At 44.2% G+C, this 27,320-nt stretch overlaps 1 protein-coding gene across 4 annotated transcripts in view; it reads left to right on the forward strand.

Moving 5' to 3' along the window:
- Positions 1–26,622, forward strand: part of Dgkepsilon (diacylglycerol kinase epsilon) — a 37,129-nt gene extending 10,507 nt beyond the window's left edge. For all 4 annotated transcript variants that reach the window (XM_077659021.1, XM_077659020.1, XM_077659023.1 and 1 more), the window contains 5 exons: positions 5,256–5,310; positions 7,257–7,370; positions 16,542–16,744; positions 18,226–18,337; positions 21,197–26,622. In XM_077659021.1, coding sequence (XP_077515147.1) covers positions 5,256–5,310; positions 7,257–7,370; positions 16,542–16,744; positions 18,226–18,337; positions 21,197–21,322 — 610 coding nt within the window. In that variant the 3' untranslated portion in view covers positions 21,323–26,622. The remainder of the gene's footprint in view (positions 1–5,255; positions 5,311–7,256; positions 7,371–16,541; positions 16,745–18,225; positions 18,338–21,196) is intronic.
- The last annotated feature ends 698 nt before the right edge of the window (positions 26,623–27,320 follow it).

The following is a 27,320-nucleotide window of genomic DNA, read 5'->3' on the forward strand; positions in this document are numbered from 1 at the left end:
AAATGTTTCCAATTTATTTATTAACTAGCCATTAAAGGTTTGAATATATAACAAAAACTTTTTGATATAGAAATTTTTTTAGATACTACATGAAAAAAATGTTTCAAAATGTGTTTGGTGCAAATTTTTCACACCGAGTAAAAATTTTCAAAGTAAAATTTAATGTATCAGAATATAGCTTGATAAATGTACTTTGCAACATTATCAGTTGAGCTAAAAAAATTAATGTGGATTAGCTCAGCTAATCCAGGATATACAAAGTGAAAGCGAGATTGAGGTCTCCACTGACCCACGGAGCCGGTTGTGCGCCTTTCCTTTCGTGAAAATGAACGGCCTTTGCAAAGTTGTCAACGCCAATGAACTCTATGAACCACTGTCGGCTCACTTGTTTTGTTTGGTTTTTGAGGAAAGGAAATTTTGGATAATTCGAAATAGTCATCGTGGTCCGGTCCGCAGTGCATAGAAGTCTATGCGCGTAACAGCTCGTTAATTCACTCAAAAATTGGCGCCGCCACCCATAATTCGAACTGCGCGCCGCCAAGCGCCGCTGTTGAAAACCATTGTTGGAAGCTTTCACGGCAGAACGATAGATGGCACAACCATCGGGGCGCCGCTAGGGTGCTGGAACAAGTACTAACCGGTCTTTCCTGCCGCGACTGCTTCGAGGAACGACGTTTTAGTGTTTTAGCCCTCGTTTTGCACGCCGCTTGCTGTGAGCTTGTGTCTGCGAGATGTGTTCGCGTGGGAAATACTGCGCCAAGACGGTGAAGGAGAAAGTGGCAATTTTACACGAGTTGGACGAACGGAAGGCCAGCAAAGTGGAAATCGCGAAAAAGCACGGGATTCCACCAAGCACGTTGTCGACCTACGTCCGAAATAGGAAGGCCATCGAGGATGCCTACGAAGCCGAAGATTTCGCCAGCAACAGAAAAAGGCTCCGATTAGCCAAGTATCCGGAAATTGAGACCGCTGTGATCACGTGGGTGAAGGAAATGAGATGCGCAGACATTCCACTGAGCGGCCCAATTATCATGGCGAAGGCGGCCGATTTCGCCCTGCGCATGAAGCTTTGAAGAGGGGGAAGAAGACTCCCTGCGTCGCATTCACACGCTAGAAGACCGAGTGACTACGGTAGCCCTCAGAGAGAAGAAGCAGAAGATGATAACAGATTGTTTTGCTAAATAAATGTTTTTCGTGCCCTCCGGGCATCAAACGCGTCCATTTTTGCTCACTTTCATTAGTTCGAATTTTGGTTAGTTCGAACTGACCTGGCGGCCCCGTGGAATTCGAATTAACGAGCTTTTACTGTAACAGTATCACATATCTCAGTTGACACCCGAACCCGCACCGCACCATAAAGGAAGGGGTAAAGGAGGGAGGGAAAGAAGAAAGAGAAAACTGAAAGTTGGATTTTCGAGGAAAGGCGCGGCGCTGGCTGCGCAGGGGTGGCTCCGTGCTACTAGTGGCGCATGCGCAGTAGTGACTAGGGAGCGAGAGAGAGAGAAACGAAAGGTCAGGCGACGGAGTCGGCAGCGGCCACCTGCGCCGTGCGTGAGGTCACTCGTACTACGACATACGCGCGAAGCGTGGTGTTGACTAGTGTAGTGAAGCTTTTCGCTTCAAAAGTTTTTAAAGAAGCATAAAAGAAATTGCAGAAACACAAAAAGTATGTCTGCCATACCATTTGTGATGATCTACTCACATGAAAGTTACAAAAGGTAATACATTGGTACCTCCTTATAGTGAATAAGGTAAAAAACTACAATGGTTCGACATAGTCAATATTTGCATTATAAAATTTCTCTAGAAAGTCATGCTAGAGAAGCAAAAACAATTTAATCAGTGAAAGAAGAGCAGTTGGGAGAGACCTTTTCCGTAGTTTTAGCACCCTTTTGAAGCTGCTCGCGATGATTGCAGAGGCTGCAAAATTAACGAGCAGCAAACGTCAGCAAGGTTGGCTTCTTCACAGAGCACTGCAGCACGCGATGCCAGTTAGGTTGGCTTTCTTGCATTACAGAAGTGTCCTGTATAAACTCAGATGACCGGACGGAAGCAATCGCTGTTGTCACCATCTGCGCCCCGTGTCAGTTGACATGAGCAGAGGATGGCTGCTGGAAAGTAACAATTGACCATGTCACTGGTTCCAAGGCGCTATCTACGGGTGCGAGAGGCGCAAATGGGTTCTGACCACCTGGCTACCAGTTCCCGTCACCATATCTTCTGTGGCACTGTTGGAAAATGCGAGACAAAATGTGACTCATGGCGCAAACGCTTGCTGCACCACCACTAGTCGCCTGTGTTGTGAAGCAAAGCCTGTGCCTCTCATGCAAGCGGGTAAAGCTTGGCATTCTGCTCTTCGATATATTTGTCTTATGGCAAACCGCGTTCGATATATTAAGTTAAGAAATGCATGCATTTATTGAAAATATTTAGGAACAGTTCGATATTGCCAATAATTTGTAATATCCATGTTCGTTATAGTGAGGCTTAGTGGTAAATTGCTTGAAAATTCTCTAAATTGCTTTGGTTTTACAAAAAACCATTTCAGAAGACATTTTGGACAATTTAGGACCAGTTGGAACACATCCACAGCTTTCACGAACAGCTTTTTGCTATTATGCAGTGTCAATCCGAGGTTTCTCTGATTTCTATCGGGCCTGGGGTCTCGCATATCATTTATGACATCATTGCGATATGTAAGCCGGCTCCGTGAGTGAGAAAACAGACAAGAAGCGGGAAATGAAGCCTACGGGTGGACAGGTGCTCACATTTCATGCTGAGGTATGCAGTTCCTTCGTCAGAATCGAATTACAACAATGCAATAGAGTCACTGCTGCATTTTGCATTGAAGAAATTTGCCGCAGTTGCAGGAGAATCATGAGGAGCACGATTTTTCCGAATATGCGCTATCTCTGTGGCTGACGCTGTCCTGTGAGCGCTCACTATGCTGGAACCTCAACATCAAGGGTATTTGAAAAATTGCCACCTTGTGGGAAGAGTGCAAACTGCGCAAAAAACTAGAGTAGCTAAACAATGAACTAGATAGCGCAACAAATTTTTGGCAACTCTGGTAACATTGAAATTGTGCTTTGAATTTGTCAGTCACCAGGGATCGATCCATAGTGGCGTGGTAACGAAAGAGTTAAGTCTTGTGAAAATGCCACATTTGCATGAATATACCGCAAGGGCAGGGAAAGGGGTGAATTGCATGCAGAATTGCGTGAACATGGCATCATCCTCCGTGGCCTCAGTGTCAGTTAGAAAGCAATATAGTTGAGAAACATACACAACGTAACCGAGCGTAGCAAAATCATCCACGCAGTGTCACCGCCGCTTCGCTTCTTGCTGCTGCTACTTCGCGCAGCCCAATGCTGCAAATGTTTGCCCTTTTCATCCCTTCCTTACACCTCACTGCACTTTTACTGACTTACCTTTCACAGCAGCCCACACCTCCTCATTTCTACATTCATAGCCAGGTTTACTTTTTTTTTTTTTCCGTGTGTTCCACGCACGTTGTCTCGCAGCCTCAAGGCCTTTGGAAAGTTGGCTTCTCCTCTTAGCTCAGAGCATGGTGGCTAAGCCATTTCAAAGAACACCATTTTTATTGTCTTCGGTATGCATTTGCCTCCGACTGTTGGCCTTGCGATTACGCCTATTAGTGTCTGTGGCTCTCAGATGCTCTAGACTGCGCGCGTGCAGTGGTGTCAACATTCCGCGGAAAATACATCGCTACTGCCAGTAGCTCTTTACTATATCCGTTTCTTAAGATAATTTTACCATAAAATAAAAAAAAAACTCCACTTGTCTTTTGAATATGAAACGGGACTGCTGTTTCACGTTACTATATTCCAAGTTTTTACACTATCTGAGCTTGCTGTAACGAGGTTCTACTGTATCATAGTTAAGCATATGCTGTTGAAAGAGCGAAGTGAGTACCCCTAGACAGAAAGTTTAACTTCTTAGAAAGCCAGAACTTGTCAGCACATTGTATATGTGTAGGGAAGGGTCGCATTTTCTTTTTTCACTTTTGAGGGGTTTCGGCCTTTACTCGTGAGTTGAAGTTTGCAGTTCAATTTTCAAGCTGCATTCTGGGGAAACTACTTTATTGTCCCATACAGTCTGATGCTATATCTGGCATTTACACGAGTGCGGCACTTAACCACCGATACTCTATAGGACCCTTCGTTTCCAGGGTTTTTTTTTTTCAAGTATTTGGAATGTAAAAATCTGCCGATATATATTGAGCTCAAATTCAAGTGAAGTTCGGGTTATTCAGAAAAAATTTCCGAAGGCTGGGTTTTTTCGGGTCATTTTTTGCACCACAAGACAGTTTACTATAAGATTCGTTTTTCTGGTAGACGTAAAATGCATTACTTGCTCATTATTTCATAAACAACATGGAAACAGTGGGCTCCTCTGAAAAAAAAATGCTTGCCAATTAATATTTTCTTTTCCTAATCTATTAAAAATATTTTGTCGTGTATGTTACCAATCTGCTATGGAGCACTTCCACGTCTGAGAAGGACCGGCCTGCCTTTATTTGTTCAGTGTGAAAAAATTCAACTTTACAGCGAAAATTTTGAACATGCAAAGTCCTTGGATCAGGATGTCGTTGCTTCGTACAGTGACTCCGATAAGACCTTTTGTCAGTAGCCATGTTTTGGCCTTTTGCTTTTAAATCACCCCTTTTCGAACTTACCCTCAAATTCGTCTTCCTCAGCCCCTAGTTGATTGATGACACACCTCTGGAATAATTGTTAGATATCTGCAAATTTTCTTGTGGTGTCTTCAGCTTTGTGAACTGCAAAACCATCATCATACAGAAATGCCATTTTCAGGGAGAAGTCAGTTTAACTCGATTTTTAAGAAATATATTTGGGATGCAAGAATTGGGTAAAATAGAGTTTTACCAAAAACGTAGGGCCCTACATGTATATATGGTATGAGTGTGCTAACCTCAGGACAAGACTAGACACTGTGGAAAAACATAAGCAACACAAGGTCACATGCGCAGATTTTTTTTTGCACTTGTAGTCTTTTGTTGCTTGTATTTTTCCGTGGTATCTAGTCTACTCCTGAATTTAACGGACTTGTGCATTGTTATGTATAACCAACTAGCCCCTTATATGAACATTACAGAAGAGCATGGTGTCTTGTCATAGAAAATTGTGATGTTGTTGATGCCTCTTGTGTTTGTCTGACATTTAAGAAATAGAGAGACCACATCACCTACTTATAGCGCTGCTTGTTTCTAGGTGGAAAATTCACATATCCCCCCAACGACGCCTCGGCTTTGCACCTCCTTGTCAAGTAAGTTTGTCACTTGTATATGTACGTTCTCCACATGTGTAGACCATGAAAGTGGATGAATTGAAAAAAAAACACTTTTTTTTTTGAACTGGAGCTCATTTTTTGTCACAGGGAGGGGCGCAGTTTTAGTACGCAAATGTGGTTGCGAAATTTAAAAAAAAAAGGTGTGATAGCAGCCTTACTCTATACTATAGTCATCTCTGCCTTTTAAAATCAGCTTCTGTAGGGCCTCAATTTTGAGAAGTCCTTCGTTCCACTAGAAAACTGATGTATTAGTACTACATTCGCTGTATCACTTGGCAGGCTTATGTTGCATTCACAGCCATCGAAGCATTTCAGAACAGAAAGATGTCATTTTGGTTAGAGGTGCAACTTGCCCCAACAAGTGATAATGTCTGTCTTGTGTGAAATGTGACCCAAATTATGTTGAGAGCCGACACATAGGCTTTCATTAGGGACACTGTCACTTAATCATCATGGCACATTTGTTCGACAGCTGCTTTCAGTGGAGGCAAGAACCAATATTTCAATATCTGGTAGCATGCCAAATATTGTGGTATCGCTGTCACATTTCATTCTTCATAGCCCCGTGGCCATGCAAATTTTTCAGAAGCCATTTCCATTTCATGTACCTTATAACACCGATAGCATCTCTCTCGCACGCATTCTCACTTTCGAAAATGCCTGCCTTTGAACAACATGAAACAATTGCTAGATGAAACAGCATTTTGGAACACCGCTATGCCATGAATTCTCTTGGAAAGTTGACAGTTGTGAGCTTTGAGGGATCAGCATGCTTTTGAGGTTTGGATAGAATGAATTAAAGGTTTTTTTTTTTGTGGCTATAATCTCTCAGAAGCCCAAAGGTTGTGAGCAGTGTTTAGCAAACATTGGATGAATTTCGTGTCTTCTTTGTGATGAAATAGCACCTGTTTCAGAAAAGGCTAAGCCCTGCACCAACTGAATTGCATCTGTAGGCACTTTAGGGTAGTTCTGAAAATGTTTTAGCGTGAAAGCACTTCTGGCTGCACTCCCCAAGTTTCAGCGGCATGTGTCTGTGTATGTGTGTGAAGCCTCTGAGTAGCAAGTGTAACTGGTTCACTGGGTTGTGGACACCTCAGTGGCCCCGTGAGTAGGCAGTGGTGTCCACCTACAAATTGAGGCAGCTATGCGCATTTCCTTTTCTCAAAAACCAGCCAAAGGTTTGGACTCCTGAGGAAAGGAAAGGGCATAACTTACTCACTGGGTCAGTGGACACCTTAATCATGCTTTGAGGTATGTTGTGGTGGGGTCCACTTGCAAAAAAAAAGTGCCTTGGCACAATATTCCATTCTTAGTAATGCTAAACTGCCAGCCATTTTTTTCTTCCCAAGTGGCCCAATAAATGTTCGCTCTCAATTTCCTCTTCAGCTATGTTCATATCGTATTTATTTTACCAACAGTGCTGTACACCCTGACACATTTTTTTGTATTTTTCATGCTTCTGTTAAGCTGGACTTCTGACATGATAAATAGGTGTGCAGATTCCCTTTGTGCTTGTGTTGAAAGGAGTGTACTGTATAATATTAGGGCGGTGGATAAATGGTCATAGTAAAAGTTCACACTCATAAGTTTAAGTAAGCACCTAGGAAACCCAAAACAGCAACCTTTCAAATGCTTGGGCTCTGTGGAACACAGTTATGGAACCTTTTGCAGAAGAATGGAACCTTTGCAGTGAAGTATACACTTAGCGCATTCGTATACACTGTGCGATGTCAGTGCACGTTAAAGAACCCCAGGTGGTCGAAATCTCCGGAGCCTTCCACTACGGCGTCCCTCATAGCCTGAGTTGCTTTGGGACGTTAAACCCCCATAAACCAACTTAGCGCATTCATTGGCTTGTGAGTGGTTAGGTTCACTGGAATCTGCATTTTTCTGATTTGTTTGCTATTGCAAATCTTTTGCAGGAGAAGTACATGACAAACTATTTCTCTGTCGGCGTGGATGCCTTGGTCACACTCAACTTCCACAAGACGCGGCAGTCTTGGCTCTATTTCTGGAAGAATCGCCTTTTCAACAAGGTGAGGAAAAGGTGACTGTTTACTGTGTGCATTGGTCACTGAATGCCATATTTGCATGAATGTGTATAGTGGGAGTTTTTCCTGAAATCGTCTTCCTCAGAACTCGCTTCGGTCTACATTTGCAAGCAAGGTACGAGTGAAGCACAATTTTTTTTTCCTCTGCTGTTTAAGATATGTACAGTGACACAACCACCGGGCTTTTGAGCTGAGAGAAACTAACTCTTGAATTTTCAGTGCCCTTGGGGGACTGTAGAAGCAAACCATGCGGCATGTATGGCCAAAGGAGAGTGTTACTATGAATGAGTTTGACATGGGCTGTATACGGTGGCGCTGCAGTCAGGAAAAGGAAGCCAGTTAATGAAAAGTATGTAGCAAGGAAATAAAAAGAAAAAGCAAATGGGCCCAAAACAGTGTGGGGGAAGCACAAAGCAGCAGCAGCAGTTGTGGCATGGTGGTGGTGGAAACGGCAGTGGCTCTGGCCATGTTAGGCCTGTGTGACACTGGCCAGTTGCCGACTCTTCAGAACGCACAAAGCCCTTCCAATGGGAAAGAGAATTCAATACAGCACGATGTTCAAAAAGAAGGCAATTCTTTTGTCTTAAGATTAGGACTCGAGTGCTATGCAGCGCCTTCGATTAAGCGAGTGGGCAATGCGCTTTGGAGGCAGGATCAAGACAAGTCCTATCATGCGTGCATGGTAAACTACTCAGGTCTCTATCTTTGAAGCCATTGACTGCAGCTGCCCTGAACAATTTGAGGTTGCATCATAATTGCAACTTAAATTGTGTGCCTCGAGACTCACAACTCCATAATCACATTACATTCTTACCATTAACAGTAACGTGCCTGCACAAAAGCTTGTCTGCCATTACAGTAGAATCTCGATAAACGGAAATCGGTTAAACGGAACTACCGCTTAAACGGAACAAACGCCTCGCGATTGGTTGGTTTTGTATTAAGCCAATGTAAAAAAAATCTCGTTAATCGGAACTCAAATTTTGCGACCACCGCGTTAACGGAACCGAAAAACTCGAAACCGCAACTAGTTGGACAAGCGCAGCGCCATCGCGGTACGCATCAATGCTCCCCTCCTCCTCCTCCCCGCGTCACCACTCCGGTTTCCGTCTCCGGCGGTTTCCGGTTTGCTCGTACACTGCCCTCCGCATCGCTCGCTCGCGTTCACGGCGGTTGTGTTCAGTTAGGCCTAAGCCGTAGAGCCCTAGAGCTTTTCTTCGGTCCGATGGCAGCGCAAAAACGACCGCACAATGCACTTGCGTTGGAAAGGAAGATGGAGATCATCAACGACTTCGAGAGTGGTGGCTTCACGAAAACGGAGCTAGCGACGAAGTACGCCGTCCCCAAAAGCAGCCTAACAAGAATTCTTCAGGACAAGGACAAGCTGCGGGAGGCGTTCGAGACGTCACGCTTTGGTCCTCAAAGAAAACGACTGCGAGAGCTCAAACAAGCAAATATAAAATCCTTTTTCACTAGCCAATAAGTGGTAATTCCCACTCTTTTGACATTTTTTTTTAAATTTCAGTACTAGTACTACTGGAACAAAAATTCACTGCTTATTTTTCTCTAATAAAGTTTGTTCTCATAGTGTACCGTTCTCCTTATTACCTAGATTTCGCAAATTGAGATACGCTGAGACTGCCAACTGCGCGCGCGCGCGCCAGCCGCATTGGGTTCACGCGGAAGCGGATTGCGCAATGCTGAACCTATTCTCTCTTTAAACGAAACTCCTGATAAACGGAACATATTTTCCCGGTCCCTTGAGGTTCCGTTTAACGAGAGCCCACTGTATACAGTTTATTTCTGATAATAACAATATATATGGCTGTCGCTCATGGTATTTGTTAACTGAAAGCTGCCATGTTCAGCAAGCCTATTTTGTTAGATAGATACATGTTCACCTGTTGATTAAGAAGATCATTATCCAACTGTGCTCAGGAATAGGTGCTCTTAAGAACATCTACTGTGGGTTCAAGTGAGTCTTGCTGTTGTGAACTTTTGTGTGAGCACTTGAGTGCAGTCACATTTGTACGTTACTCAGCCTTACAGAAACATGCAAAAGTTTCTTAGATCACAAAATGGGTTATGTGGCAGTGGCTTTTCGTGCACTACAACTATGCTTACTGTCTAACATCTTGCAGGTTACTGTTCTTCATCATAGAATTTTGGTAGCTCAGCTGTCATCTTGTGTAATTGTGAGAGCAGTAGCCAAATAATCCTGGGTGTGTGCATGTGTGGGCATGTGCAGGCAAGAACAAAATCACCGTCATGACAGGACGTGACGAGTCAGTGTCACATCATAATATGAAGCTACATAAGTGTACCCATGCTGCATACCCATGCTGCATACCCATGCTGCATACTTGTACTACACGAGCATTTAAAATGCTTTCAAACTGAATGCCATCGACTTTACTGCCAACCGCCTGTTGCTGCATAAAGCTTTTTGATGACAGTTTGTTTCAATGTCATTTGAGTTGATGGAGCATTGCAAGACATTCAAGACTTTAAAAAGCATTTGAGATGCTGAAAAGCTGTTAAGATGCAAGCATATGGACCTTCATTCGCAGCACCTTCACACTGTCGTTTGGAAAATAAAAAAAGTTGATGGAGTTTGCACAAGCCACGTGAATAATAGTTTCTAATAATAACGTGAATTTGACTCATCATCCCAAACGAATGCGATGGAACATGCGAGACGTAATGGGCTTCATTTTCTTCTATTAAATTTTGCCAGACTCCCTTAACATCTGCAGCGCCGCCAATATCGTACGCTAATGGCAGTAATTCATTTTCAGTGAATGGAAAGCTTGGTGCCACAATTGCACGCAACAAAGGCGCTCTTGCTGCATCCCTTGGTATCTGTATTTGACGCACTTTTCAGTGACATCAAACTCGTGTGCTTCCGTGAAATTTTCCAAAGGCTTCATGCATAAGACGACTCGTTTAAATGTTGCTGAGGACGGCCACCACCATTTGAGAGGCATGACTCTCGCTGCACAGTTGAGAGACTGGGAGAAGTTTCATTTTCACTATGAGGCCTGTAAAGCACATGGTGAACATAGTGAGGGCACAGCTTGAATACTTGGTTATCTTCATAGCTATCTTATGTGATAATCTTTTGTGCAGCTCTATTGAAGCAGGACGGGTGTGTAAAAGCCATTTTTTGAGGCTCTTTTGTTCGTAAATTTCTACCCATTTTTCTTCGCATTATATTCTTGATCTTTAGTTTTTTTTCCTTTACGCGCCCGCAAAGGCATTCCTCATGTCAACAGTCATGTTTGCTTTATATTCAGATAAATATGGTATATATTACATTAAGAGAAAATTGTGGCCTAAGTGGAATTTCACTTGAGTTGGCCTTAAAGGGATGCAAACATCAAATGCTTGGTTGTCTGTTCTTTCTTCGTGATGATTTACAAAACTTTGGTGCTATATGTTAATCATCACTTGGAACTTGAACAAGGTTGAGGACTGGGCGAGTTGGTAAGTATTCATTTTAAACCAGCCAGAAGACGCGACACAAAGGAAGAAGCAAACAAGACGAGGCTGGACTAACAACTGAAGTTTTATTGAAAGGAAGAAAACAACGAAGACTCGCACTGAGATGCACGCGCACATAAGCCGTATCAGTGAAAGGGCACACAAAAAAATTTTTCAATGTCAGGGTCTTACTAACAAGTTATCTAAAAAGGCAAATTTCTTAGCGTGAAGGTTTACCGACGGCTTAGCCACACACGTGTCCTTAGCCTTAGCAATGTAGAAGGCTTCAACTATCTCGCGACAGATTTGTTTTTCATTTCTATAAACTACAGTAGTGTCGCTGAAGTCAGGCGTGCAAAGAGACAGATCATCGTCCGATTTGCATTCTCGAGATTGCACGTGCAACGCCAGATTAGAGTTCGCCTTCCCACCCAGAGAGTTAGAATGCTCCGTCAGGCGCACATTTAGACATCTGCCCGTCTGCCTGTAGTAGCATCGACCACAAGGCAGCGGAACGCGATACACCACATTCTTTCTGCAAGGGGTGAGCCGTGTCTTATGTGACATTGTGCATCGGGAACGATCACTTGATGTTTTATCAAGCCTCCTTTTTACGCTGGCGCACAAGCCTCCTATCTTGTTTTTAGCTGTGAAGACAACGCCAACGTCATACTTCGCCGCAAGTTTCTTGAGTCGGTGTGAAACACCATGGAGGTAGGGAAAGGCGGCCACCTTTTTTCGCCGCACCTCCATGTCAGCATCTTCCGGCCCCGTGTTTCTCTTTCTCAAGCGAGTCAAAACACGTTCAGACAAGCGGGCAAGGTGGGCAGTTGGAAACCCAGCTGCCATTAACTTTGAAACCTGCTGCGAGAATGAGTCCTCAACGCGGTGATGGCAAGACTTGCGTAAAGCGGACTTGATGCATGCGACTGCCAAGCCATCCTTTACCAACCTCGAGTGGTCAGACTGATAGCTAAGCAGAGGCTTCCCTGACCTGGGGCTGTAGCCCCAACATACGTGATCGTCCCCAAAGCACAGGTCTAAATCAAGAAACTGCAAATGGTTATCTTTAGGAAATTCAGACGTAAAAGACAGGCCCTGACCGCCCTCCTTGAACATTCCTAGAACATCTTGTGCCAACCTATCAGAGTCATCCTTGCCTAAGAAAATCAAGTAGTCATCAACGTAGCGAACGCTACTACGCCGATGGCTTCCAAACCAGGCTGTAAAGCAGTGTCAACTTTGGAAAGAAAAATGTCGCTGAGCAAAGGTGCGACCTCAACTCCACGTTTGTCTGTTGGCAAGACAGCATGTACGTCCAGAGGTCAGGCGTTTGCATAGGGTCACAGGTCGCACCTTTGCTCAGCGACATTTTTCTTTCCAAAGTTGACACTGCTTTACAGCCTGGTTTGGAAGCCATCGGCGTAGTAGCGTTTCGCTACGTTGATGACTACTTGATTTTCTTAGGCAAGGATGACTCTGATAGGTTGGCACAAGATGTTCTAGGAATGTTCAAGGAGGGCGGTCAGGGCCTGTCTTTTACGTCTGAATTTCCTAAAGATAACCATTTGCAGTTTCTTGATTTAGACCTGTGCTTTGGGGACGATCACGTATGTTGGGGCTACAGCCCCAGGTCAGGGAAGCCTCTGCTTAGCTATCAGTCTGACCACTCGAGGTTGGTAAAGGATGGCTTGGCAGTCGCATGCATCAAGTCGGCTTTACGTAAGTCTTGCCATCACCGCGTTGAGGACTCATTCTCGCAGCAGGTTTCAAAGTTAATGGCAGCTGGGTTTCCAACTGCCCACCTTGCCCGCTTGTCTGAACGTGTTTTGACTCGCTTGAGAAAGAGCAACACGGGGCCGGAAGATGCTGACGTGGAGGTGCGGCGAAAAAAGGTGGCCGCCTTTCCCTACCTCCATGGTGTTTCACACCGACTCAAGAAACTTGCGGCGAAGTATGACGTTGGCGTTGTCTTCACAGCTAAAAACAAGATAGGAGGCTTGTGCGCCAGCGTAAAAAGGAGGCTTGATAAAACATCAAGTGATCGTTCCCGATGCACAGTGTCACATAAGACACGGCTCACCCCTTGCAGAAAGAATGTGGTGTATCGCGTTCCGCTGCCTTGTGGTCGATGCTACTACAGGCAGACGGGCAGATGTCTAAATGTGCGCCTGACGGAGCATTCTAACTCTCTGGGTGGGAAGGCGAACTCTAATCTGGCGTTGCACGTGCAATCTCGAGAATGCAAATCGGACGATGATCTGTCTCTTTGCACGCCTGACTTCAGCGACACTACTGTAGTTTATAGAAATGAAAAACAAATCTGTCGCGAGATAGTTGAAGCCTTCTACATTGCTAAGGCTAAGGACACGTGTGTGGCTAAGCCGTCGGTAAACCTTCACGCTAAGGAATTTGCCTTTTTAGATAACTTGTTAGTAAGACCCTGACATTGAAAAATTTTTTTGTGTGCCCTTTCACTGATACGGCTTATGTGCGCGTGCATCTCAGTGCGAGTCTTCGTTGTTTTCTTCCTTTCAATAAAACTTCAGTTGTTAGTCCAGCCTCGTCTTGTTTGCTTCTTCCTTTGTGTCGCGTCTTCTGGCTGGTTTAAAATGAATACTTGGAACTTGCCTGTGTCTGGTCAATAATTTATATACAGTAAAGCCCAATTGATTTAGATTTCATGGGATTGGAATAGATAAGAAAACATAGCATAGTTTCCCACATCAACGTGTCTACTTCTTGGAAAAGTCTGTAAACATTGATTGTTTGTGCGAGAAATTTGCCTGTCAATAGTTATTTTTCACAGTTCCACCAAATGTAGCAGCAACGCAATGCATGAATACTGTCGGACAAACCAATACTACATGTTCTCAGTGATATTGAGGGCATCAACAGCCTTCCCCACTCACCCTGTAAAAACAAAAAGGCACATCCTGCATACACCCACACGATGCAGTGCAAAACGATTTCAAGCTTGATGATAACATGAACACTGACAGCATGGTCTGCGACGGGCATGCAACAAAAACAAAAGAAAATGGAGAGGTACAGCACAAAACAGAAAGGTATCGTGTTGGAGTTTCTTGGCTGATGATCCTCTACATATGTATTGGTTTGACACCAACGCCACTCATTCTGTAGTGGACAGACTTCTGAGTCACTCACTCACTGCCATCATCGTCCCATATTTGGATCCTTTGCACATGCGAGCTCCATCTGCCGTCAGAATTAACCAAAGCGTGGATTTGATTCACAAGAGTTCCATCTCATAGAATAACAGATAAATTTGATCAGTCTAGACAGGGTGCCCGCATTATCCACTTTTCTGATTTAATAGGGTTTCACTGTAATTGAATTTGTTCCTCGCTTTGTCTTGACTTCAACAGCTCAGCTATGGCTATGATGTCGGTTTGGACTTTTAAGCCATAAAAAAAATGGCAGTACAATCACTGCTTGTTCTTTGTTATCAGTCTGCCTCTTGGGGCATGCTGGCTTAACAGTTGTGGTGATGTGACGTTCCCACCTGTCGGGGGTCAGTCACAAAATCTACGGGTCCTGCTGAAGCGAGGAGAAATGAGCCAACAAGGCGGTAACCCGGCAAAACAATATTTATTCTTCTCTGCCTGAAGGCGAAACTGGTGGTCCGCTCACCGCTGGCTTTCAGGAGCCTCTGGTTGTAGGTCCGGCAGATCGGGGCTCCACTCCAATCGTCTCGCGTCGGCGGGCCGCGGCTGCTTCGGCTCTCCCGGGGTCTGCCTCTCTTCCCGGCGTCTCTCGGCTGGCGGTGCTTTGACGGGTCGAGGCCACAGGACTCTTGGGCGTTTCGGCTGGCGGTCAGTTTGCTACGGACGTTGAGGTCCGGCTTCGCTGACTATAGACCAGCGCGATATCTTGCGTCCGTTCGCCTCGCCCGTCTCTGCTCGACTTTTTTTCTTTGTCTCCCTGCCCCCGCCGCGTCTCTCCGGAGATTCCCTTTCTCTCTCTCTCTCTCTCTCTCTGTGGGTGATCTTCGCCCAACGGTTTTTCGTCGTCGCTGCTCACACAGCGGATCAAAGGCACCCGCCAAACTTCTAGGAATCCGCAGCTGTTACGACGGGAAGGCCGATGGCGCCGTTGGGGATGGGTCGAAGGGGATCAGGTGTCCCTCGGAGGGCGACGCTTCTCTGCAGTCAGTCCGTCCGGTGCCAGCCGCCGACCTCCTCCGCCACCTCGAGCCATTACGCAGCCCGTCGTGTCCGCTGCTAGTAAGGTCGCCTGTCGGCCTGCACACACAAACGCACAAACGAACCCGTCTTCGCGCGCCGGTGGGGGGTGGGGGGAGCACGGCGCAAACCGCAGGGAAGACTGCGGTTACGTAGGGCACCGCGCGCAGCCTCTCCTCTTTAGCCGTCTGGCGGTCTTTGCACATCTGTCTTCTGCATCGCCCGCCGCCGTCTTCGCGGACATGTCTGGGTCGATAAATTTGAAGGCAGAGAAAATGTCTTGGGCACTGGTCGCCGGGTTAGTTCTCTTCAGCAATGCCGGGGCCTCCCTTATGCGGCCCTTCACAGTGAATTGAAATGAGTAAGCAGTGATGTCACAGCTTTTTGTGTCCAGTGTGACCTGAACTTATCTTTGACATAATAGCCACAGTTTGGCTGTTCTAACGTTAATTGAAATCACATCAGAAAAGAAATTGTTACTACAGGTGTAGACGAATTTCGTATGGTTTAATGTTTTTTGCACTATTCAAAAAAAAAAAAGAAAGCATTCAAATAAAGCATTAAGATCTACGGTCCTTTAATCCCTATGGACGCCATAACCCTATCAAAGTGTCGCTCATATAGCTATCACTGTAAATACATTTTTCCTTTGAGGTGCTGTGACTGGTTTTGCTAGTCAGTCTGGAATAAAAAAAATTTGATCTTTGGTATCCATGAAACCACGCTCAAGGCACCCATGAGCAAGCAACCTTTGTTGCAGATAACAAGTCTATTAGCTGCAAATGTCAAATAGGCCCTCAAAATTGTTCTATCAAAATTGTGACTTCTCTGCTGAGAGGCTTTTCCTGACCTTTTTTAGGCGTGATAGTGTGACAGGAAGCACTAGGGACTGTCTAAAGTAGTCTGCATCCTTCTTACCTCCATCTTGGGATATATGAGTCAATGTACTCTCATTTTCACTTAGCTCACACAAGGAAACTGGCGACTGAGGGTGTGGCTTCTTAAGTGATAGGACAGAAGTCATCCAACGCTATAGAAGCCACTCAAAGGTTGGCAAAGAATGGAAGGTGAGATAAGAAAGGGTTGATTTAAAGCATTTGATGAGCCCTTACCAAAAATTGAAGGAGAAACTTCAGGTCCACCTTAATGGTATATGACACGATAGCGTTTATGGATTAATGACCATCTACTATGTGGGATTGGTCATTCTGTACTCTGCATTCATAGATCGCTGGGAGTCGTCATACCACTCCAGGAAAACTCTTCTGATAGGCCTTCTGGTGCACTTGCTCAGTGCAAGTGCGATGTAAGCGTTTTGTGGGTTTGATGGCATGGTTTTTTTCATTAAAAGTAAAACGGGATGAGCAGGGAAAGTGCTGTCCTGTTTAAGCTGTGCTAAAAAATTGTCTTCACGTATTAGGAGCCAACCAGCCCAACTGTATGCTCTGTGTTTACTATTGTCGTGCAGTTCTTGTACATTACATATGGGACCCGGGACCTGCTGGAGAAGAAGTGCCGGGACCTGCCCCAAAAAGTGCGCCTCTGGCTGGACGGGGAGCGCAAGAACCTAGACCACCTGGAGGCCATCACCGTCCTCAACATCCCCTGCTGGGGTGCGGGTGTGCGACCGTGGCACATGGGTGCTGGAGGGCAACTGGCACAGCCTCAGAGGTGCCGTAGGCCTCCGTTTCTGCTCTCGCAAAATATCCAAGAGCAAGGCATTAAGGCAGAGCTGCAGTCAGGAGTAAAAGTCATGCGGTTGTTAGTATTACGCCCTTTAAAGGGACACTAAAGGGGAACACGAAGTCAGGCTAGACTGCTAGGTTAGTGTCACGCAATAACAAATATGTCATTTTTACCAAAAAAAAAGCTTTTATAAGCCAGAACATTGCGTAAAAGTGGAGTACATGTGCCACCACCACTTTCAGACTTTTGTAGCAGCAGTGTGTGACGTATTTGTGCGCTTTATCAAGGAACGTTATTTTGCAGTCAGTAGGCAGTCGGTGTCAAAATATGAAGAGAGCAGTGCAGCTAGCATAGCTAAGAATGTGAAGAGCCTCGCCTTGTCATTGCCGATGTATACGTGCGTGAGCACAATAAGCACTTTGTTCTGCAGTCTGCAGCTGCTCTCACTGACTTCACTTAGTTTATTTCACACCCAGGGAGCCTATTTCCCTCGTGTGCATGTAGCAGCGAGACACAGCTGCACATAATGCAGTGGAGAGCAACTGCCTTTCAATGAGGGGCTGACTGCTGAAACAGCCTGCATTTGCACCTTGCTTCTGTGCCCACTGATCTGCAGAAGGCACGCGTTGAATGACCCTGTGGCGAGCGATGGCAGTGGCTTTCACGCGGATCATCTTCATTGGCACTGCATAGCCGTTTTTTCTTGTCGTCATCACGTACTCCACAAGTTCCTTTTCAAGCTCCGGAAACTTGCACTACTTCCTGCTGAATGCTTTCCTGTTACGGTTCGTACTAGAGAGCTGTTCTTTTTAGTTGTACCACCGATGCACACACTTCTCTTGATGTCGAACTTGCATCCAGCCTTCCACTTGCCGTGTTCTTCAGAGTAAGCGACGACTTTCAGCTTGAAGTTCGCGGTGTACGAAATCAAATCTCTGTGCCCATCGTCACCAAGTGGTCAACATGGGCCGTGATCCACTGAACAACGCTGCACACAGCAACCACAACTGCACCAGCACACTGCCCAAAACCGCAGCACCACACAAAGGAAAAATGGCTTCCGGAGCAAAACGGTTGCAAAAATAATACCACGTCCCTTACGTGATCTTAAAACGCTGATGCTGATGGGGGGGGGGGGGGGGGGGTTGAAAGCAGCTAGTGCCATCTAGTAGCGATTTGTGAAACTTAACTTTTGCTGGTGCACGAATTTTCGTGTTTGGCTACGAAATTTATTTTGTCAAAATTTTGGCTGCAACGTTTAAGGTGCGCCGCTTACACGAGTATATACGTGTGTGTGTGTGTGTGTGTGTGTGTGTGTGTGTATGTATGTATATATATATATATATATATATATATATATATATATATATATATATATATATATATATATATATATATATATATATATATAACTGCCTTGAAATCATGTGCTTTTGTAGAATGTGTTTGAAATCTTGTTTTTGCAGGTATGATGATGGCCTCCTGGAAGTGATAGGCCTGTACTCGTCGTTTCATGTTGCACAGCTCCAGGTTGGCATATCTGAGCCTGTTCGGCTTGGGCAGGCTAAAGAAGTCAGGGTGAGCTGAAGTCATCATTTAACCTGTGCACAAAATGACAGACATGTTCTTTTTCTCATCATAGAATTTTTGTTACGTGTTTGTGACTATTGGGAGTCCTGATGTATCCAAATAATCAGGCACCCCGAATTTAAAAGGAAAGATAAAAATCTGGAAATTAAGGACCGTGCATTATTCTTCAATGTTATTTTCAGCAACAGTGTTATCCATCATATTTGGTCAGTGTGTTTTCTGGGAGTTATATTTAGTCAAAAGGTGTGGAATGACCATGCAAACTCTTCGTGGTTGAAGGGGTCCATTGCTGTCATCAATAAATTTGGTAGAACCTGGGTAGAAGAAAAAAATCAGTTTAATTGGCACTTGTGCAATTACATCAGACAAAAACTTGAAAGCACTATTCCTGGTGCAAAAAGAGATTTTAGAGCTTTTGCTGACAGTCCATAATACCTGGCCACAGGTCCATATTCAGGTGGGTTATAGATATTAAATATTTATATAGTAAATACCCTATGGCTTGCCACTTATCCAAACAGACAAACCTTTTCGCATACCATGCATAGTGGAAAAAAACAAAAAATTTTCCCACTAAAAACCCTCTTCTACAAAAACAGCAAATTAATAGTTGGGTTGAGCTGATTGTCAAACAGTGCAATGACACATGGACAAACAATAAAAATGCCACAACACAGTGCTACTAATGACTGACAGTTTTACTCTGAACACCACTCATGACCACACGCAGGCACCTCCGAAACAAACAAACAAACAAACAAACAAACAAACAAACAAACAAACAAACAAAAAGAATGACACAGCTACATCATTTTTTCTGGGCCTCATCGGGCTTGCTGTGCCTTTTCCCTCCCCCTGTTAGTAAATAAAATGAACCTCTAAATAAATAAACCTTCCTCCCTTCCTAATTGTATGTTCGGGTAATCCCAGCATCGTATGCACTGGGTGGCACTTGTGGCTTTGTGTAACTTGTGTGTCAGTTAGGGTGAATTTAGCTTTCAGTTGGCCGCCTAGTGCTGTCCAGCTTGTAGTTGTAAAAATGACCAACATAGGTGTAATGCTATGCACTGGCTTAGTTATGGTGGCTTGTTCATGTAGCTCTATATATAAATTGACCATAACCAGCCTTGGTTAGTTGCAGCAGCTGCGGGTATTGCATCGAGATCTTGGTGATTGTGATTGCAGCTGTAGCGGAGCTGTGTATGTGATTGGTAGGCTTGTGCGAATATTCGATATTTTTGAATAGTTGAACGAATAATGCGCTATTAGATATTAGCTTCGATTCGAATTTTGTTATTCGGAAATTTCGAAGTATTTGGCTCGGAACGAATAGCCACACGCGGCAGGGATAAGGCGTTTTCGGAAGTTTCGGTTTTGGATTCAGTAATACTTTTCCCAATCCAATCCAATCCGAACCAAACCAGGAAAAAACAACTATACTCGGAACAAAGGCGTACAAAAACGCATCTCGTCGGCGTGGTGGTGTGGTCGATTGTGTTTAGTGGGTGACTCTGTCTCTGTCGCGGTGACATTTGATCAATCCCAGCCGCCTTGGACCACTCCAAAGAGCACCATGGGGGACTTGCATGTGGCCAGCAATCCCATTTGGAACCTTTTTGTAAAGATTCTATCGGGAACCAAAGCTCGATGTCTTAAATGCAAGGCAGTCCTGAAGACCCAGACAAGTGCGACAACGCTAGCAACGCATTTAAGGAGACACCTTGATTTGCACAAGGACTACCAAGAGAAGCGGGATGCATGCGAAGGGCCATCCAAGCTCAAGGGGGCAAGCAAGGCAAGTGGTCAACAGCCATCCATTGCCGACAGTTTCAAGCCGAAAATGAAGGTGGTGCCAGTCGATCAGCATGGTACAGCAACAAGTGAGAGCACCTGCTTTGCAGACCCATCAGGGGACTCTGTGTGGGGTGCTTTTACACACTTCAGTTCGCATGCACATCATCAGTCAAGCCGTACAATCTCAGATGAGGTTGCTGGGTACTTGAAAGCCCCCTTCTTTCCTGGTCTGAAGACCCCCTTGTGTGGTGGAAAAGCAAGGGCAGCCACCTTTACCCAACCCTGTTTGCAGCTGCCTGTAGGTATCTTTCGATACCAGCCACCCAGACAAGAAGTGAAAGGCTTTTTTTGATTGCAGGAGCCGTTGTAAGCTGCAGAAGGGAGCACCTCGAACCCCAGCATGTGGAACAGCTAGGGTTATTGCATGAAAATGTGTAGATTTTCGTAAATAATTAAGTTGTCTACTTTCCTTGAATAAATCCCAGACCTTAGCCCTCTGCCGTTTTCTTTTTCTTTACTTGCTACAATTCGAAGTATTCGCTTCGAAATTATTCGAGAAGAATTACTATTCGCTTCGAACCAAAAAGCACTATTCGCACAAGCCTAGTGATTGGGGTGGAAGTGTTTAAAGGGAAATTAAGGATGACTCCATACATTTTTTTTTGTTCTTAGTAAAAGCTGTTTTTGGCCCTTTGTGGCTACTTTGGTGCCTGTTCGGCAACAAGGGGTGCATTCATTGTCAAGAGAATATGATTTTAAAATAGATTATCTTTTTTTCCTTCCACTCCATCAAAATTTGTGACATCGGGACCGAAAAGGACTCCGTTATCACTGCTTGGGAGTGGCAGTGTGAAAGTGTCTGGTGCTGGCGATACCTGTATTTCATTAATTCTTCTTTTCTATCTTATCCATGCTGCGTATTTGCTTAAAAAAGTAGTCTCTTTTTATGCTGTTATCAACCAATACAGGCCGCCTTAAGTTTGTTCTCAGTGAACCTATAATCCTTTGAAGGCACCTAGTGTGGGCACTTTTGCCTGCTTTTGCTTTTGACAGTTGGAGCTGTTGGAACGTCTTCCGGTGCAAGTGGATGGCGAACCATGGGAGCAAGCACCTGCCACTCTGCTCATCACATTCCACTGCCAGGCATCTGTGCTTGTGAACCAGCGGGAAGTTCAGTAGGGAGCGCACCACTTCGCTGCGGACAACCTTGTCTGCTGCGGAAGCATGGCATTTGTCTTCATTCACCAGCATGTCGTAGACTTGTTACACACGCACACTCATGCTGTGTGTAGTAGTATTTTGCTTTTAATAGCCTCGGAGGCTGTGCTTCTCTGTATTCGAAGCAAACGTACGATACTGCATCGGAAGGTATTTCTCTGTATTATAAATGTTGATGTATATTTTAAGCGTAAAGATAACCATCTGTGATGAATTTCATGTCTCATAGTTCTTCGCTAAAGGTCTGTCATTCCCTGTGCTGATTTGTTTGCATTGTGATTAAGTGTTGTGACCATATATATGACAATTGTAATTTTTTGTTGCACAATGCTGACTGCTCTCGACGAATGAGATTGTTCTTATTTTTGCTTCGCTTCTTTCCAATGCCAGCACAACACAAGCAGTTGCCTCTATTGAAGCTACTTGTTTGCTTGTTGAGTTTAGTATTACTGATAAAGGATTGTGGAAGCTGTTCAGGTCAAGTATATGCTCAGTATAAAGTCCACCATACATGCGCTCGTATTCGTTTGGATAGACGTGATATGTATATATCTATGCTGGCTTTTAATGTATTTCCTGAATTGCATTATAATGTAGCATGATATAATCTCTGATATAGTTTTATACACTCAGTATAACTTTCAGTATGTTTTTCAGATCTGTATGGCCAGCTGTTGACATTGCTGATGTTTTGATTTGTTTATAAGCTTGTGCGAATATTCGATGACTTCAAATATTCAAACAGTGAAGTGTTCGATTGATTCAATTCGATCCGAATGTTGAGTATTTGATATCTTGAAATATCCATCTCAAGCGAATAATGTTTCTGGAATGCTCACTTCATGTGGTTTTGGTTCGATTTATTTCCTGCGGGATGGCATTATGGCGCGTGCAGCTAAAAGCAGCAGCCATTCATCGCAGTGGCGCAGTGTCTTTGGTGTTCGGTTACGGATCCCGAGGTCGTGGGTTCGACCCTAGCTGCTGTGATCGCATATTGATGCTGGCAAAATACAAAAACAGCTGTGTGTTGTGCAATTTCAGCACATGTTAAAGAGCCCCAGGTGGTTAAAATTAATCCGGAGCCTTTTGATTCTGTGTTTCTCATATCCCATGGTTCGCTTCGGGATGTTAAACCTTGCAATTTTTATAAAGCAGTGGCCATGTAATTAAGACAATTAAGACGTGCAGTTGAAGGCAAGTCGCAATCAGGGGTGATAAAATGGCACAACTTTTGCGCCTCTTACTTGCATGCAGCCCAGCTGACTAAGTGGCAAACCGAATTGCCAGTGGTCCTGTTGTTAAAGGGACCTAGAAAGGGGTCTCAATAGAGGTGCGATATGTCTGGGATGTTAAAAGACGACAGTTCATTATTCCCCAGCAAGAATTATTTTAATGTGTTTTGTGGAAGCTGAGTTATATGCAGACAAAATTTGAACATCCGCATCTTCGCGTCTTTCCCTCTCCTCTCGCACGCCAAAACGGCGGCGCTCCTCTGCTGGCCTCACTCACTCGGCCCCTTCCCTACCTCTGCCGGCTGCGGTGCGCGCGGAGTGGCCGTGGCCGCGGTAGCGCGTGACGTCTGAAAGAGTTTGGCGCTGTGAACCAATGATAACCCCCGGCTGCTGACGTCATTTGCAAGACGTGATGTCGTCTGCCAGGTTTTCGTGCAAAAGCCCGGCACCGCGCGTCACTGCGAGGTGCGAAAGCGGGAATTTTTAAAAATGTATTGTAAATTTCCCGCCCGCTTCTGAGGTCGTGTATGCGGCATGGGCGCTCGGTGGCCTGTACTCTACATAGTGCAAGCATTTTAAAGCCAAGCTAAAACACCCCTTTTTGTGGCCCTTTAATTATCCTGGCGCAACGCACGCTTCGGGCGTTGCCAGAAAAACTAAGTAAAGTAAGGTTTGCTGTCGTGCTTCATTCCACTCGTTTGTGAAAGCAAACATGCCGAGTATGCAGCACGTAGTTCAGATTTTCGTTAGCAGCGCCCATTCGTGTTTGAATTGATGATTTTTTTTACTTGTGGGGCTCCGCGAATCATGGTGAGAACGGGCACCAACACAAGGCACATAATAGCCACTGCTCAACTGAATCTATCTCAGACCCCCATTTTCCCTCATTTTGTAGTCCCTCTTTGATAGGCAAGAGCCAAAAGAATAAAAACCCTGCAAAAAGTTGACACTGTGTGCAGATTGACGCCCTCAGTTTCAAGTGGTCATTTTGGCAAAAAATCAACATAGCTCAGTGAGTGCACCAAAGCTTCAATGCATTTTTTTTTTGTAATGGCCTTGTGTATCAAAACCGCTTGAAATATTCGCTTCAAAATTATTTGAAGAAAGTTACTATTCACTTTGAATTTGCTTCAAAACAAAGAAAAGCACTATTCTCACAAGCCTATTTGTTTATAATTTCTGTATTGTTTTCTGCATTTCCATCACATACTGAAAGTGTAGTGCAACAAATCTAAGCCTTGAAAAGTTATATGCTCCAAATTGTGAACAAAAACAAGGAAGTTGGCATGAGTTGTGGTTCAATTTTGTGATGTATATAATTGATGCTGTTATGTTTTTGATCTGGCATGGAGAGGCAAACATGAAATAATGCTTAAAAACCTTTGTTTTTTTGTTGATGTTTAGATTTAAATTATTTATATGTGCGTTTGACGAATAAATGTATAATGTTTTAAAAACTGCATTACTGTTATTTCATAAATGTCATGTGCTGCATACAGTATGGGTACTCATGTTTAACATATTGTTAAGTACGACCTCGTTAATTCAACCTCTCGTTAGTTGGAATTTTGGATAATTCTGACTGCCAGCCTTGTCCCAGCCAATGCCCGTCTGTATCTATGTCTTTGATCACTCATTTATTCGGGCACAGCTGGGCTCTAACCAGTGAATGCAGATGGGCTCCCATTGGAGGGCAGCTTTGAGGTGTGACTAAAACAGGAAGTGGTTGTCCAAACTACCTGCGGTGTTGCCGTGACATAGAAAAATTGTCCCGTTTCATTTTTTGGGGTGGGGTTTAGTTTTTCTGAGCTTCGTGTCAGCCCGCGGCAACAGCGGCTATGGTTGCCAACCAATTGAGCACAGCTATGCGTTATTTCTTATTTTTCCTCTCGTAACTGTCTCGCCGTTTTGGCGCAAGTGCTCTTCCTCGCTTTTGTCCGTGTTGTAGAATAAAAATCAGGTTTACTGTTACACAGAATACAACACAACATGGCCAAATCTATACAGGAGGAGGTCTTGTAGTTGAAGATTGTACTGGGACCTCCAGTGTGTTGAAACTACACGCTGTTCACGTGATATTTGCAGCCTGTGCAGTGAAACCTCCTCCAGCTACCACATTACACCATGAAGAGGGCTGCGGGGGCATTTACCATTTCTCGAAAGTTCGGCTTTAACACTCCTTACTGCATACATCCAGTAATGCTTTTGATGGTGCTTGGCTGCTGACCTGAAAGGTGTAGGTTTGATCCTCCATGGCAGTTGCATTTCGATCGAGGCGAAGTGGTAGTGGCCTGTGTTCTGTGTGATGTCAGTGCATGTTGAAGAATCCCAGGTGGTTTAAATTATCTAGAGCCCTCCGCGATGCCGTCCCGCATAGCCCGAGTTGCTTTGGGACGTTAAACTACCATAAACTATAAACCATTTGATGGTACTGCTAAAAGTCGTTGTTGCGCAGCTTCAGTCTCGAAAGCAGATGACCATTGCCTGGGTTTTCGCTAAATAAATTTGCTATGACAGGAGCAGTTTTAGCCAGCTTTTGGGAGCCTGTTGGATTATTGAAATGTTTTAAGTCCAAATTAATGAGCTTTTACTTTAAATGGGATTATTTTTCATTGCTAGAATTGTCAGCGAGTTCTGATGTGCTTGAAATAGAGCCAGAAGCCTTGTTGGTGTTTTAGGATGTGTTTTGGAGCTCGGTGCACTGAAATGCTCTTGTCCCAGTCCCATGTGCTTAAGGGAAACCCACGAGTTGGAATAGATTTGAAAAAAGGGAGCCATTACTTGAATGGAGGAGGAGGAGAAGGAGGGACTTTTTATGGAACAGGAGAGGTCTGCCTGGTTGTCTGCCTGGCATGCTACTCCAGGATTACTTGGGTGGATGCTAATGGGTGACTAATAGGTTGGATGTTAATCAGTGATTCTCCCCTATTTTAAATGCATTTGCTTGGAGAGATCCACTGAAATCTAGGCAGAAATTTTTATGGAGCCTAGGCATAATGTTATCAGGGTTAAAATGGCATTTGGGGGCTTGTATTAGGATTTAGGCTGCTTAGTATACAGACTGTAGTGTTGTGGCTGAGAATTGTCCGACATGAATGAGTGGTGAACTCGTGTTGTGTGGGATGTTCTCGCATTTCCAGTTATCATGTCACATGATATTTGTGTACCAATTACCTAATAGTCTGTGTTACTTGACATGGTGAGTGGCTGAGTATAAGTAACTTTCATTTCATCTGGCATGTGAGGGAGTAAAATTCATTCCAAAGCATGGTGACATTAAGGTCAAATTGTTTGGCCATGGAATAAGAAAACGCAGCCTATAAACCCCCATAAACCTTTAGATAGAAGGCCACAAACTGGAAAGAAATCTGAACCAAGTCTGAACAACTCAAAAATGTCTATAGAAGGCTTGGTAATGCTTTGGTAAGCTGACCTTTCAATGTCATGGTATCATGGGCAGTGCTCTTAGTGGCTGTGGCTTGCCTAGTTAAAACAACTGAAAGAACAAGTTTGGTGTAGTTTGTTCTCAGGAGCTGTACACATTTTATGGAAGTAAAGCTGTCTTTGTGAAATTGTTGCTGACAACCAAAAATTGATAAGGGGCTGATTGAGAGTGGCTAGACAGAAGCAGAATGGTGATTTGTAAGTGGAGAATACTTGGAGGCGAACTTAAAGGGCACCCAAATGGGACCGCTAAGGTGTAAGATGTGAACACAAATGTTTGTGACCAAGAACAAAATTCTATGGGACCAGAGAGCTTGAAAGTGGAAGAAAAAGGGCCTAGAAGAAAAAAAAAAATTGCTAAGGGCATTTAGGACTACTAATAAATTTTTAAATTTGTTTCTCCTTCCTTTCTAGTGACACACCTATTCGTTAGCATACACTCGTAAGGCAACACTTATTAGGTTCAGCTTCATTTGCCAGGCAACACGGTTTTCTGGCCTATAGGTTGTGCACTCCCCTTGCAATCTGAATGTCCTTGGTTCATTCTTCTGCACCTTCAAAATAAATTTTTTCCTTTGCTGATGACATCACTGGGAGGTCTTGTGGATCACTTTTTCTGGATGCTGACACGCTTTGTTGCTAATGGGATATGTAAGGCTTTCACCTTAAAAGATAGGTTAGAGGCAAAGTGGATTCAGAGAGTTCTGCATTATTATGTTACTCGAACTTAACGATGTCGTAGACTACAGAAGTGAAATGAAGGAAGAGAGGGAGAGGAGAAAATGGCAGCCATTTCTTTATTTCTCCTCTCTTTTTCAGGTTTATGAATTTAAAATCTTGTTGAGGGATTTGGGACATGGGAAGGGCACAAGGCAAGGTATGTCATCTTGTATTGAGTAGGACCAAGGTGCACAAGGAAACTGGCAGCTTTTTGCTTTTGCAGGTTGCCAGCCTCGCCGTTCATTGGACTTGTTCGGCGCAACAAATCAGGTTTTTTTTCCAAGCCCATTTCCTCTAAAAATGATGAAAGGTAGTAAATCTTATTCAATGAATTAGCACTAATTGTATGCAAACGCACATGGACGTGAGAAGTAAGAGATGCAATAAAATTTTTTGTCATCGACAAGGATGGTGTGGTCTTTTCCACCTGTTGTATATGTGCCCTGCAGGCATGCAAATGACTTCATTGGGGCAGCGCCAGGGAAGATCCTAACTAATCCAACTGGTGTGTGGAATTATTCCTAGTTAGTTTCAACTGAGACCAATTCAGTTTCCAGTTTGTT

The sequence above is a fragment of the Amblyomma americanum genome, chromosome 3 (assembly GCF_052857255.1).
Source record: "Amblyomma americanum isolate KBUSLIRL-KWMA chromosome 3, ASM5285725v1, whole genome shotgun sequence".
Taxonomy (NCBI): Eukaryota; Metazoa; Arthropoda; class Arachnida; order Ixodida; family Ixodidae; genus Amblyomma; species Amblyomma americanum.